The 13,985-nt window shown below is 41.7% G+C and overlaps 1 protein-coding gene across 1 annotated transcript in view; it reads left to right on the top strand.

Annotated features, from left to right (window-relative positions):
• The window catches only part of TMC1 (transmembrane channel like 1), a 65,188-nt gene that overhangs the window by 38,229 nt on the left and 12,974 nt on the right, over positions 1 to 13,985 (top strand). Inside the window, exons 9-13 of the mRNA XM_065405908.1 lie at positions 1,324 to 1,468; positions 3,601 to 3,795; positions 9,282 to 9,461; positions 10,175 to 10,327; positions 11,924 to 12,052. Of these exons, the coding sequence (XP_065261980.1) occupies positions 1,324 to 1,468; positions 3,601 to 3,795; positions 9,282 to 9,461; positions 10,175 to 10,327; positions 11,924 to 12,052 (802 nt within the window). The remainder of the gene's footprint in view (positions 1 to 1,323; positions 1,469 to 3,600; positions 3,796 to 9,281; positions 9,462 to 10,174; positions 10,328 to 11,923; positions 12,053 to 13,985) is intronic.

Genomic DNA, 13,985 nt, shown 5'->3' on the forward strand with positions numbered 1-13,985 from the left:
TGTGGACAAGAGGTGTCAGAAGAAATATTCACAACAGGTTATTTTCATGCAACTTCAAACGACTAGCAGAGACTGTACACTGAGAAATCTGCACCTCAGATACATACATGATAACAGACTCAAAATTAGCTGCCTAGATTCACATGTAATATAAAGCATATAGATACAAAACAGTAATTACACACACAAAATGTGCATTTTAATATCCAAATTCCCATGGTACATTGGCCAACTGCATGTTGGACCAAATCCTTCCATCTTACATACACCCCAAACACTGAGTTGTTCAACTTTCTTTTTGGGAACTGGGGAGAATGAGACGTTGTGAGAGGATTCAGAGCAGCAGCAGGGCAGAAGCGTCACAAGGCCCACTCAGAAGCCCTTTGTGCTGTTAGTATCTTCCACCACTCCTACCCGCGGTATCAACTCCACACCAGCTCAGCTGCCAGAGACAACGCCATCCCCACAGATGAGAAAGCAGGAATGCTGTATAGCAGACAATTACCTGGGTTAATGCATATATGTTTTCTTGTGCATTTTAGGAGTTTTGTGGTTCACATTGTTTATGTCTAATAATATGATTCTGCTCCACAGCATAACCTTAAAATAGAAATTGTTTTCCCCTAAGCATGAAATTAATGAAGAATCCAAGGCCAAATTTATCATTCCCTAGTAATGTACTCCCTTCCTTGTGCTTAATGAGCTGAATTAAGTAATATAATCTACAGCAACCTGACCATCAACATTACAAGGCTGATAATACCTTGAAATAGGGAAGTTAGCAGTCCAAGGTGAAGTCAAGCCACTTAAGAAATAATTTGATATTGGTGGATGCTATTATAAATCCAGTTATAAGCACATAGCAACTAGCAGCATAAAAAAAAGCGGCATTTGTAATTTGTTTATTCGGTGCAACCAGTTTTTTTTTCCTGGCTAGTTATTAGAATTTATTTTTCTCTTTGTCACACCTAGGATCTGATTAGCAGCACTGTAGTGTGTTCTATAGGTTTCTGTTTAAGATAACTTAGTCCTCCCTCTTGATATCTTGTTTCCTGCTGAGTTTCTCATCCAACTGAATTTCTCCAGTGTGCTACTGAAGAAACAAATAAGAAATGATATGGTGAGAAAATGAATTGACTCCACTGGATATGCTCTATCCATCATTTCTTCATCATCATGGGATTGGAGTGTATTTCTTGGATTTGGGGTGACATGAAATGATATTATGTGACATTAGGAACATTTGAAAATCTAAATCATTTAACAGAGCCAGCTGCTTCTTTCTAACCCTGGGTTCTTTGTACATCTTTTTGGCCTTTACAGAATGGCAAGGAATGCAAATGAGGAAGGTGGTGGGGATGATACAAGTTTTAATTTCAGCTGGAAAATGTTCACTAGCTGGGATTACCTGATCGGCAATCCTGAAACAGCAGATAATAAGTTTGCCTCAATCACAACAAGCTTTAAGGTAAGATATAGCTCACTAGAGAGAGGGAACCTGATTCTCCCTTCACACCAAGTCACTCAGTCAATGGAAATATATCTCTGTAAAACCAGGATGAGAGTGGAACTAGGTACTGTGGTATCTCACTTGCTCTTTCCTTCTAGGACTGCAGGTAAGCAGCACTAGTAGCAACGGATGTGTTCTGTGGGATTGCTGTCCATGTACTTGCAAAATGATTCCTGTGCAAAACATGTTTTTCTTCTTCTCCTCACCTTTCCTAGCTTCCAGTTTCTATGGTGCTTTTATTTTTAAAAATGTTTTGTTTGAAAAATGCTGGTGACATTTTGCAGCACTGACATTGTCATATTCTCTTGCTACTCTGAAGAGATACCATTAGACAGCAATGTCATTGCCACCAGGGCCCATTTGGCATGTCAAAAAAAATTGATTCAGAAGTTTGACACCACACCTGCATCTCAGTAAGATAAAAAAAGGTCATTTTGTGTTTTCTCACAACAACAAATGTTTTATTTTCAAGTGAACAGGGAAACACAGCCCGGTTCCCTGTGCAATACAGCACATTCACTGACTGGACTCTAGACTTAGGACTGTCTGGTGACTTCAGTGATCTCTGGCGTGCTCATGGGTGTGTGAGGGGTAGAGCAACAGCCGCATTGGCTGGAGGCATTCTGCCTCTGGAGTGCTGAGACAGGCACCTTAGGACATTCAGGAGCCACTTCTACCATGCACTTCATTTGGGAGATGTAGCATGCACTCTCCTCCATTGCTGGTGTGCAGAGTGCAGGAGGCTAGGGCTGTGTTAAGGAATTAGATGAACAAGAGCGCCACTAATTCCACACTACTCAGCCAGCCACACCCCCTGTGCTTTCTGGCGTACTGTCCAGGGTGCTAATAATCCCCCCCCACCTTACGCATAAAGGGCCTCTCTCCCCCATGCAAGGATACAAGTAATTTCACTGGAAGTTACTCAGGTCCTGTGGGTGGAGAATAAGGCTCAAGGAGCTCAAGCAACAGTGGCTCTTTGTGCAGATTCCCATGGGGATTAGAGGGCTGTGAAGGGTCTGCCTGTGTCCTCTTCTCACATTATCCTATACCTACGTGGGGGCAGCCAGGATCTGGCATGAAAAGAGTGAAAATCACTTGAGAGAGAGAGAGAGAGAGTAAAGTTCTTGATAGATATCCCATGATGCAACCATCCTACCTTCATTTCTATGAACAGGCCAGGAACTGAACAGTCAAAGGGTGAATTCCTCACTGAGCTCAGCAGTTTTGCCATTGACTTCAGTGGGGTCAGGGCTCCACTCAAGAATTTCTGCTCTCTCGTTTCCCTTATGTAATAGACAGAAGTGGAATAAAGGAAGCAGAGCCACATAGAGCTATTAGAAGGCAGTAATCCAGCTGCCCTACTGGGCGAAAGATACATTTATGTACAGTAAAGTAAGAAGCTGTAACTAAACTCTCCCTCCACAAGGACATCTTGGTGACAGTGTGAGCTCTTTCTGCTGATGAAGCTAGGAAGGGGTGGAAGTAGGGTTAGTTACTCAAGAGCCCTGAAATTCATCTGCACTCTACACAGAGTAATGTTGTGCAAATGTTTCATTTCAAAATCTGAAATCATCCAGCCTTGGTCTAGTCTGGGGTTCCTATACAGAAACCCTTTTCAGTCCCCCTGAATTGCAGACCCTCAAAATGAAACCTTGGTGTCTCCATTTTTCAAGTTTCCCGGTTCCTTAACAAAAAGATTTCTGACAACTGGTCATACACTTATCCTTCTGGGTCTCCCAACTCTCAGCACCTTGTGAATTCATTGTCAGTGCTGGCTTTGTTCGGAATCACAGCTTTGGCATGTGAGTTCAGGTGTAAGAGAAACTCAAAATGAAACTCAATGGGGACAAAGCCATAGAAAATGAGCTGGATGATACCCATGCAAGCCAAATCCAGCCATGTCCTACGGCTTCAACAGAGATTTTGATACAATGTCACCTTCTTAAGAAACCTGATGCCCAAGAGTAAAGTCCATTCATCACAACTCATTTAAAAAGACTCTGTTATCTAGTAGCTGCACAGACAATATACAGCCTGATGCTTTTAATGCTGCTCACTTACAGCTACACTTTTGTTTCCAATAAGTGCAGGAAGCTATTGTGGAGGAGCAGGAGAACCGAAAAGAAGAAAACATTCACCTAACCCGATTCCTGAGAGTTCTTGCTAACTTCCTGGCCCTGTGCACACTGGCCGGGAGTGGTTACCTCATCTATTTTGTTGTGAGGAGATCCCAGAAGTTTGCCCTGGAGGGCCTGGATAACTATGGCTGGTGGGAGAGAAATGAAGTTAGTCCCAGCACATGTTATGAAATAGATGTGGTTTGAAGTCCCAGGTCTCTCTCTCTCTCTGCTCTGCTCTCCATGGTGCTTTTTTCCTGGTAATCTTCTAATTAGGGCTTGGATGGTAAATGTGTAACAAGGGATTTCTCTTTCTTTTCTCTGTTTCCCATATTCATTAAGACAGTCATGTTTTGTTTTGCTTTTTAAAATAGCTTTTCACACTGAGCTCCCCCACTTCAATTCCAGCCCTGACTATAAACTCCTCCTCCTCCATGCCTAAACCTGTCTAATTTCTTGTACACATTCAAAGCAACTAGTGACAGGGCCTCACCTACTTTATCAATACAGCCTCTTAATGGCATTGTGTGGGTTAGCCAAAAAGATGGATGGGGTTGAATATTAACACTAACATTTCTGTGTTAAGCCTTTGTTATTGGTTCCTACAGGTAAATACAAGCAAAGAGAGAAGTCATGAATCACAGTTTCAAGCAAAATGAAAGTAAATTCAAGGGCATAGGAGAGTTCCATTAAGTCTTTGGTTAAACACGACATGTAACATTCACAAACATACACACACACAAGTCTGGATCTAACAAATGTAGCACACTTCCCCACAGCACAGACCAAATAAAAGACTTTGGGCCTGATTGCCCTCTTGCTTACACTGATTCTATATTGGTGTAACTCCACTGTCTTTGCTGTTACTCCTGATTTACACTGGTGTATGTGAGATTAAAATAACAGATTTTGTTACAGGTAGCTGAGACAAAATTCTTGTTCTGCCACAAAAAGGGAAGAGCATCAGTCGGTGCTCTATAGCATTTACTCTATTTAATGTTGTCTGGCTTAACTCACAGGTCACATTCACACAACAGCACCTGACCTAGCAAGGAACTGTAAACTATGATTTATTAGGAAGGTTCAGTATCTTATTACAGCAAACCTCTCACTGACTCCACTGGGAGAATTTTCAGAGCAAGGGGTGATTGAGTGATGAACAATGTTGCCTAGTGCAGTGGACTGAAATTCAGTAGACTTGGGATCTAATCCCGGTTCTGTCAATGGCCTGGTGGGTGATGTGGGCAAGTTACTTTACCGCTTTGTGCCTCAGTTTCTCCATTGGTAAAATGGGGATAATAATCCTTACCTCCTTCGTTAAGTGCTTGGCTATCTACTGATGCAAAGCCCTATATAAAAGCTAAGTATTATTATTTGGTAGAAAATAGGTAATGGGAGGAAAATTCACATCCATAAATTCTCTCTTTCTATCTGTGTGTCTTTATCTTATGTACTTGCAGAGTGTCCATACTACCTAAGCAATAAAACTACTTAACAAAGGGCATATAATAAAAGCATAAAGAACTTGTTGGTAGACAGACTGATTCAGCCAAAACAGAGTAGTTAATAACACTTGAAAGAGAAGGGGGGAGGGATAGCTCAGTGGTTTGAGCATTGGCCTGCTAAACCCAGGGTTGTGAGTTCAATCCTTGAGGGGGCCACTTGGGGATCTGGGGCAAAATCAGTACTTGGTCCTGCTAGTGAAGGCAGGGGGCTGGACTCGATGACCTTTCAAGGTCCCTTCCAGTTCTAGGAGATGGGATATCTCCATTAATTATAATTATAAGGAGGTCTTGTTACATTAAAAGTCTTTCCAGCAGCAAAAAATAGGTTTTACATTTAAGATCTTGCAAGCTCAAACACAATGGATTTTTGCAAAAAAATACCTTCCAACTTTTGTAAGAGCTACCAGCAGTGGGGATAGAGTAGATCACTGCATTTATATTTAAGGTATCACTATGTCAACATTCAGTTTTAATTCTAGACATCTCAAGGTTTTGCTACTATAAAGTATATATCTTCCTCTTAATTAATTGTTAAAACATTGTTACAATATTTGAAAATACATGAAAAATAGAGCTTTACTACTGCCTTCAGTAGTAGACAAGGCTATTACTATTGCATTCAGCAAGAATGGAAAGAGTGATTTATTTACTAAACTGTTTATTCTTAAACTTATAATTTAAACAGCAAGCAATCAGCATTCAATATTAATTGCTGGTGTGATTTACGATGCTGGGGGCTTGTGTTTAGACTTCACCGCAGTCACAGCACTACTTACAAGATTCATAACCTCCCTTAGCAGCGGGAAAATCAGAGCTGCTTGTGCAGCTGTTATTTTCTAGCCCTCAGAGTGCCATGGAAAGGGTTGCTCACCAGAATAGTTGACTTCTCAGTGAGGGGAAAGGATGTGTTTGGAGCTACAGTTTGCACATTAGTTAGTGGGTATCTGGTGATTATTGTTCCGTGTGTACCTACAATCCCAGCTCCATAGGGTAGACATTACTTTTGAAGTTCACTTCCTGCTCTTTGCAGATTTTTAGTGATTGGCAAAAATCCAGCAGCTATGGAGAAGCTGAATATGGGAAGGGGTAGATATCAGGGTTAATTCACTCATGCACATGCACCTCTAGGAATGCAACACCTGATTTTCCAGTACATTACATTATTGTTATGCCAGTGTAATTCCACTTAAACTACTGCAGTTACCCCAATGTAATATCGGTGTGAACAATATGGGAAAATCTGCCCCAGTATCTGACCCTGAAGCAGAGCAAATGTCGAGGGTGAATCCTTGCTCCCTCCATAAACATAGATGTAGTTGAATTTGAGTTTCTGAAGAAAGTTTTCAATGAAATTATGAATTTCAATGAAAAAATGTGAAAAAAATTCAAAGAAATTTACTTGAAAAGGTTGGCATTTTCCAGACAGCTAGAGAGGGTTTTTTTGTTTGTTTGTTTGTTTGTAATTTTTAAATTTTGGTGAACCTAAAATCCTTCTACCTAAATCTCTTTTTGCATTTCCAATTGCCCACCATATTCTTCACCTTCTGACTTAAATAGTCATAGTGTTGCTGTGTATTGTTTTATGACTTACACCTTCCATCCCACAAATGGCTGTGTTTCATTGATGGTTGCAGTTAGCTAGAAGGATATTGCAGAATAAGAGGGGGTTCAGAGACAGGAAACAAGAATGCCTAGGGGCATGGAAAAACACTGACATGCAAAGAGATGGAAAAGAATGGGATATTTTACTGTAGAAAAGAGGTTAATAAATGGGGGCATGATAAAAGTATTTAAAATAATGGATGGTAGAGAGAAGGAAGTTCAGAAACTTCTGTTTGTTTATCCTGTCTCATAATAGAGAAACAAGGGAAAAATCAATGGAATTGAAAGGTGGAAAATTCAAAATTGACAAAAGAAAATACTTTTTCACATAGAACACAATTGGAATGTGGAACTCATTGCACAGAATGACATTGAGGTCAGATTTAGCAAAGATTTTGATTTAGCAGCTTTAGCATGATTTAAAACGAGGGATTGGACATCTATGTTAACAAGAGCACACAGTTATGATAATAAACTCTAAAAAGAGGGAAGAATTTTGGAAGGGATATAAATCCTCATGCTTCAGGGTTTAAACCAACCTCAGATTATTAGTGGTTACAATGAGACTCCGTTGAGTGCCGGATTATTCTGTAACTGCCTATTGGGGAGTTGCTTACACCCTCCTTTGGAGCATCAGGTGCTGGACACTGTCAGAGACAGGTTGCTGGACAAGACTGGCCACCAATCTGATCCAATATGGTAATTCCAATCTACCTATCACCTGTGTTTGCATGTATTTCTCTATCTATAGAGATTAGTTCATTGATTCCGTACTGACTCAGAGGAGTGTAAAGTTTCTTAAGCACTTCTGAGATTCTCTTGGACAGTCTGTTATCAACATGCCTGTTTTGTTCAACAGCAACATCACCAATAAAAAGTAAGGACACCTCACAATAATGCAAAACAATAAGAACCAATGTTCAGGATTTCTATCAAATTTAGGTAAACCAAATAGGTAAGCACCTAAGAACAATCATCTGTTAAATTAATAGTACACAGTGGTAAATAGATTCCGCCTTCTTCAATTATAAAGCCAGAAGCTGCAAGGGATGGCAGCTGCATACTTTTTGTTTGTTCAGGTTTAACAAGTAAGTGTGATTTCTTTATGTTAGAATTAGTTGTTTAAATAGTGATAATTAAACACCTTTCTATATTTATAGGAAACAGCTTTGAATTTCTATCATCATAAAACCTCCAGTTATTCAGAGAGATTACATGGTGCTACAAGCCCCATACAGAATATGCCACTGGTTGGCTATAAATATGAAAATCCAGTAATTAGCACTCATTAAAATCCAAAAACAGAAAAGCAACAAATAGAAATGCCATTTATTTCTTACACTGTTTCCACTGATGAAACTCTACGAGACACCAATGCTCTGTAGTTGCAAATGCAAGAGGGTAATTTTTCTTGCCTGCGTAGTCCCTTTTTGGTGTCACATTACATGTGCAAACAGAAGTGTAACCTCAGCTTTCTACCCTTTGTTATTAGGATGTTGTAAATGTATTACATTCTGTTTAAGTTTTGGCAAGAGTGGGCACAGAAGAGGTTAATTTCAGGGCAGTCCCAAGATATCTGTAAAAATCAAACAAAAGAACAAAAATCTATTTCACCTGCAGTCTAGCAACCAACTCCTTATGAGTCCAAATGGAATTAGATTCAGTTTGTGGAATGTATAATCCATACTGAGTTTCAAAATTATTAGCAGATATATTTATGCTCTAGGACCATTCAACTCAATACACTTGCATACAGTTATATAGACAAGTTAAGTATCAGAGGGGTACCCGTGTTAGTCTGGATCTGTAAAAAGCAACAGAGAGTCCTGTGGCACCTTTAAGACTAACAGATATATTGGAGCATAAGCTTTCGTGGGTGAATACCCACTTCGTCTGACATCTGACGGAGTGGGTATTCACCCACAAAAGCTTATGCTCCAATACATCTGTTAGTCTTAAAAGGTGCCACAGGACTCTTTGTTGCTTTTTAGTGCAGCTACAGAATGCTAATCACAAAAGGTAGAAAGGAGAGGACAGACTGGGTTTGCACCTGCAATGTGGACAATCAATTACAGATAATTTAAGGGCCATATAAGGGCCCAGATACTGAGTTAGTGGTGCATTGTTCTAAAAATACCTCATTTTGTTTAAACCCAGATCCCTTTGGCAATCTATTAGCCTTAACATGCAAGAGGGGTGGATATAACATGAAAGATGATTGGAAATGGGAAAATCCCTCAGATCTGATACAGAATTTGGCCTGAAAATAGGTGCCATTTAGAATAAAGTAACGAATGTTTTATTATTCCTTTCAGTGCTAGTGGTAAAAAGAACTTTAAAAACAGAGATTAAGAAAAGTTCCCCAATTATCCATTTACAGTAGATTACAGTTGATTTTTTCCCACCTCCATCCCCCATAAAAACATCTTATGTGAACTCCCACAATAAGTTTTGTTTATGCACTGGGTGAAATGCCAGCTAAAATGGCAGGGGAAGAGCAAAAGCCCAGGACTCCTCTCTAACTTTTTCTTGTGTGATTCTTTGCAGGTGAACATGGTCATGTCTCTCTTGGGAATGTTCTGTCCAACTTTATTTGATGTAATCAGTTCTCTGGAAAATTACCACCCTCGAATAGCTCTGAGATGGCAGCTGGGGCGCATCTTTGCTCTCTTCTTGGGCAATCTATACACATTCATCATTGCCCTGATGGATGAGATCAATCTCAAGGCAAGCGAACCAGGAATTGAATGTGTGTGTTTTTTCAAACGTCTAATGACTGAAGTCAAGGGTTCCCAAGATGGGACTGTGACCTACAGGGAAACCAAACAGGTGTTAAGAGGTTGTGATTACAGCCAGGCAGGAATTTTTCAATAAAAAAAGTTTTTTCATCAGAAAAATGTTGATTTGTTGAACCTGAAACTTATTGGAAAAAGAGTTGGTTTAAACAAATTCCTCAACTCAAAAAAAAAAAAATTGAAAAAAAATTCTGAAATTGTCAAAATATTTCATTTTGACATTTTCAGAACACAAATCTCTCATTCGAACTGACTTCATGTTAAGAAAATTAAGCTAGTTATAGTCAAAAATTTAAAGAAATGGCCAAAATCAAAACAAACATTTTGATCGATGCAAACCTAATTATTTTTCATTTTTGTTTTGCAATTGTTTCTCCAAGATGTTTACTTTTCATCGTGATTCAGGATGGTTTTTTTTTTTCAAAATCTCAAAGAAATTCACAGGATAGGTAACGTTTCCCAGCCTCCCCCCCAGCTCTAGCAGTGACCACTCCACCATGCCCATATTGTTCCCTCCCACTTATAAGGGAGGAACATTCTAGGGGGTTGGGACGGTCTAGGAATGGGAAAGATTGAGAACCACTGAGTTAAGCTCACACAGTTGATCTCCTGTTTATTAAAGACACATTTGGGATTTTTTTCTAGCTGGAAGAAGAGAAGATAGTGAAGTATAACATGACAATATGGGAAGCCAGCCTCTACAATGGTACGATACCAGAAAATGCCACTGCTCCTCCAATACAGGTGGATCCTGCAGACGTCCCTAGAGGGCCATGTTGGGAAACAATGGTAGGACAGGTAATGCAATTTATTTAGGATAATAGTGAATCTCTCAGAAGATTTTACATCAGCACCACTCTTTGTTTCTGTTCTCACCTGGCATTTCCCTAAAGTAGAAAAGACTTGGGGATTGTGGGAAGACAGGGTCCCATGTCACTCCTTAGCTAATGGGCAGAGAAATACTTATTCCTTTTTTGAATCTCTTAGGCCCTCACAGTTCCCCTTGCCCTCACACATTGACTATAACTTGTAATGACGACTGGAAACATTTCTTTTCTCCTCTATTTTTCTATTCTCTTGTCTTTCTCTCTGTCTTGTACAGCATATTTAGCACTCATGAAAGGTGATGGATTTACCATGTGGAAGATGAGTAGCATCATTTTGATTGGAATTTTGATCACCCAAGACCAATTTGTGACAGCAAAATGAGTGTACCAAAAGGTACAAAATGTGTAGTTCAACAAGGCAAGTCTTACAAAATCGTGAATAGCCATCACTGCATTTAAGAAGTTATTTCACCATATTTTATGGAACAGGTGCAAGTGTTGCAATTTAACACTGTGGGCAGTTTCAGGCAGCACAGTTTAGTGATGGGTGTACCTAGCAGTTCTGTTTGATTCTGTTCAACAGACATATCCTTCTTTGCTATCCATGTTCTATGTGGCTTCTGTGATCTTCCTGCAGCCTGTTTTCCTCCTTTTGACCTTGTCTTATCCTCTCTCTCTTAACTTCCAGCTTTTTCCTCTCTCTGAGACCAGATCCTCCATTGAATCCTAGCTTTTGATGCTCCAGTCACACTGCCAATTTCCCTATCTGGAAACCAGGATCTTCATTGGGAAATCTTACAGTCCTTTTAAAAAGCCCACTGGAGAGGTCACCAGTAGGGGGAAGATAGCCTGGAAGATACTAACAGTTTAGCAGGCTCTCTGCTGGACACACTGGTGCAGAATTACGAGCTGTGAAACTCAGTCTGTTGTGTGCCTCAGAGGAACAAAGGTTTTAATTCAGCAGCATTTGAGACCCATCAGCGACAGTGACAGACTTTCTGGAAACCACAATAATAGGACCAAAAATTGAGGGAAGAGTAGGTCTGGGGTGAGGCCTGATAAGTGATGAAGCATCTACTGGGGCCTCCCAGTGGGATGTGGGTAGGGAGAAACTTTTATGTTGGGATTTTCCATCTTCTTCCCTCTCCAACTCCTGTGGGAACTGGGGGGAGGGAAGAGAGGATGGTCTACCCTACATGTTTGAATGCTTAGTGTCAGGGGTAAAAAGGGGATTTAGGATATCATCTACATAAGATGTTGCAGCCCTTCTGCCTCCCAGAATAGGGGGTTTTCCATGGTGGGGACTGGATTACACTCTGGCAGTCCCAGTTGGTAATGGTCACTTAGCAGGCTGTTATCCACCATGTTACAGCAGTCCTCGGACTGTTCTAACATGCTGGGGGCCAATTTGGCCCCGGGCAACCCCCAGGGATCAGTAGGGATAGTAAAGGGGCAGAAAGTTCCCCTCTCTTCTAAAATGTGCTGAGCACATCTGGGGATGTCTCCCAGTATTATTTATTTATTACTAGCCTAAACGTTCTCTTAAAAGAAAACATTGTGTCAACAGGAATTTGTGCGACTGACAATCTCTGACACTATGACAACATACATCACAATTATAATTGGGGATTTCCTGAGAGCCGTCTTTGTCAGGTTTTTCAATTACTGCTGGTGCTGGGACTTGGAGTATGGATTTGTAAGTATCTCTCTCTCTCTCTCTCTTAATTCCATTGTCAGATTATCACTTGACATGTTGGTAGTAATTTGTATTTTCATCTTGAGCACCCCAAGTTTAGAGAAGACAAGGCCCATCAGCTTCAAAATCCCTGAACAACATTAAATATTATCTTTTCTCCTCTCTTGCTACTTTGCTTTGTTTATACACATTTCCATTTTAAAGGATCTAATCCATATCCTACTGAAGTCACTGGAAAGGCTTCTGTGAGCTGTAAATCAGGCTTTAAATGGTTTCTAATATGACTAAGCCAGCCAGTGGGATGGGGAAAAAGCATCGAAGGGCTGGTTTTAGATACGTTAGAAATTGTTTTAGTTGGAACGCTGTTTTAATTAAGATTAATCACGATCACATAACATTCACCTGATTAGATCAGCGACTCAATTTGTTTGGTGACAGGTGCATTCGGACTATCTAGAATGAAAGCCTGTGGCTTCATTTAAGTCATTGGCAAAATCCCATGGACTTCCATGAAACAAGGATTTCATCCTTAGTCTGTAGGATGTTTTCTAAGGCCCGTTCTTTCCTTGTTTCCTTGTATCTGAAGAAGTGAGGTTTTTAACCCACGAAAGCTTATGCCCAAATGTATCTGTTAGTCTTAAAGGTGCCACCGGACTCCTTGTTGTATTCAACAATAGAAAGCATTCAGAGTTGAACTTGATGTAAACTTAAGTCTGTGTCTACACTAAAGACTTCTTCTGGAACAGCTATGTTTGTCGGGGCTATGATCCCTGTCTGACTAGATATGCCCGCAAAAGCCCCTAGTGTAAATACAGTTATACCAGCAAAACTGTGCTTTTACCAATATAGCTTGCTTTGTTCAGGGAACGGGTACACTGGTAAAGCATAGTTTTGCTGATATAAGCTGTGCCAACCAGGGCCGGCTCTGGCTTTTTTGCCGCCCCAGGCAAAAAAGCCTCCGGCCGCCCCCCGCCCCCCCCCGCGGGGGGGGGGGGGGGCGAGCCCCGGCGGGGGCTCCGCTTTCCCGCTGGGGGGAGGGCGGCCGGAGCACCGGAGCGAGGGTGGCGAGCCCCGGCGGGGGCTCCGCTCTCCCCCCGGCGGCCGGGGGCAGGAGGGGAGGGCGGCCGGAGCCCTGGGAGGAGGGCGGCGAGTCCCGGCGGGGGCTCGGCTCTCCCCCCCCCCGCGGCCAGAGCGCCGGGGGCAGGGCGGCGAGAGGGCGGCGAGCCCCGCCTGGGGCTCGGCTCTCCCCCCGGCAGCCGGGGGGAGGGCGGCCAGAGCGCCGGGGGGAGGGCGGCGAGCCCGGCTGTGGCCCCGCTCTCCCCGGCGGCCCGAGCGCCGCGCCGCCCCCCTCCAGGTGCCGCCCCAAGCACCAGCTTGGGTGCCTGGTGCCGGCCCTGGTGCCAACACTAGGAGTGCTTTTGCTGTTATAGTATACGGGTATAGCTATACAGTACCGGTAAAGGGCTCATAGTGTAGAAAAATTTTAAGTGTAAACAGAGTTCCCTTACACAGTTAATTTCTTGGTATTTCAATGCACCCATCCTGGTAATATTTAATACCAACACAATAAATAGAATGCAGTGTGTAAAACTAATCTCCTTTCATTCCTCATCCATCCCTCTCTCCTCATTTTATGCCATGAAAGTATGCATGGATTTATTATTAATTATATTAGGAGCTATCTTCAGGGAAAAAAATGACACTGAGCTATTCAGTCGGGTTATTACTCAGGGACAGCTAATGCAAGATGGTTAGGATGCTTGCCATTCTAGTTTCTTGTGGAAGAGTTCCATAGCTATGAACCAGCCACTGAGAAAGCACTCTGTTGTGGCAAGTTTCAGCCTTAATACTGTTAACACCAGCACCCCCCTGACAAATGGAGCTGTTGTGGTTGGTCTCAAGAGAAAGGCAGTTCCTGAGATAACCAAGGCAC

This window comes from Emys orbicularis, chromosome 6 (assembly GCF_028017835.1).
Source record: "Emys orbicularis isolate rEmyOrb1 chromosome 6, rEmyOrb1.hap1, whole genome shotgun sequence".
Taxonomy (NCBI): Eukaryota; Metazoa; Chordata; order Testudines; family Emydidae; genus Emys; species Emys orbicularis.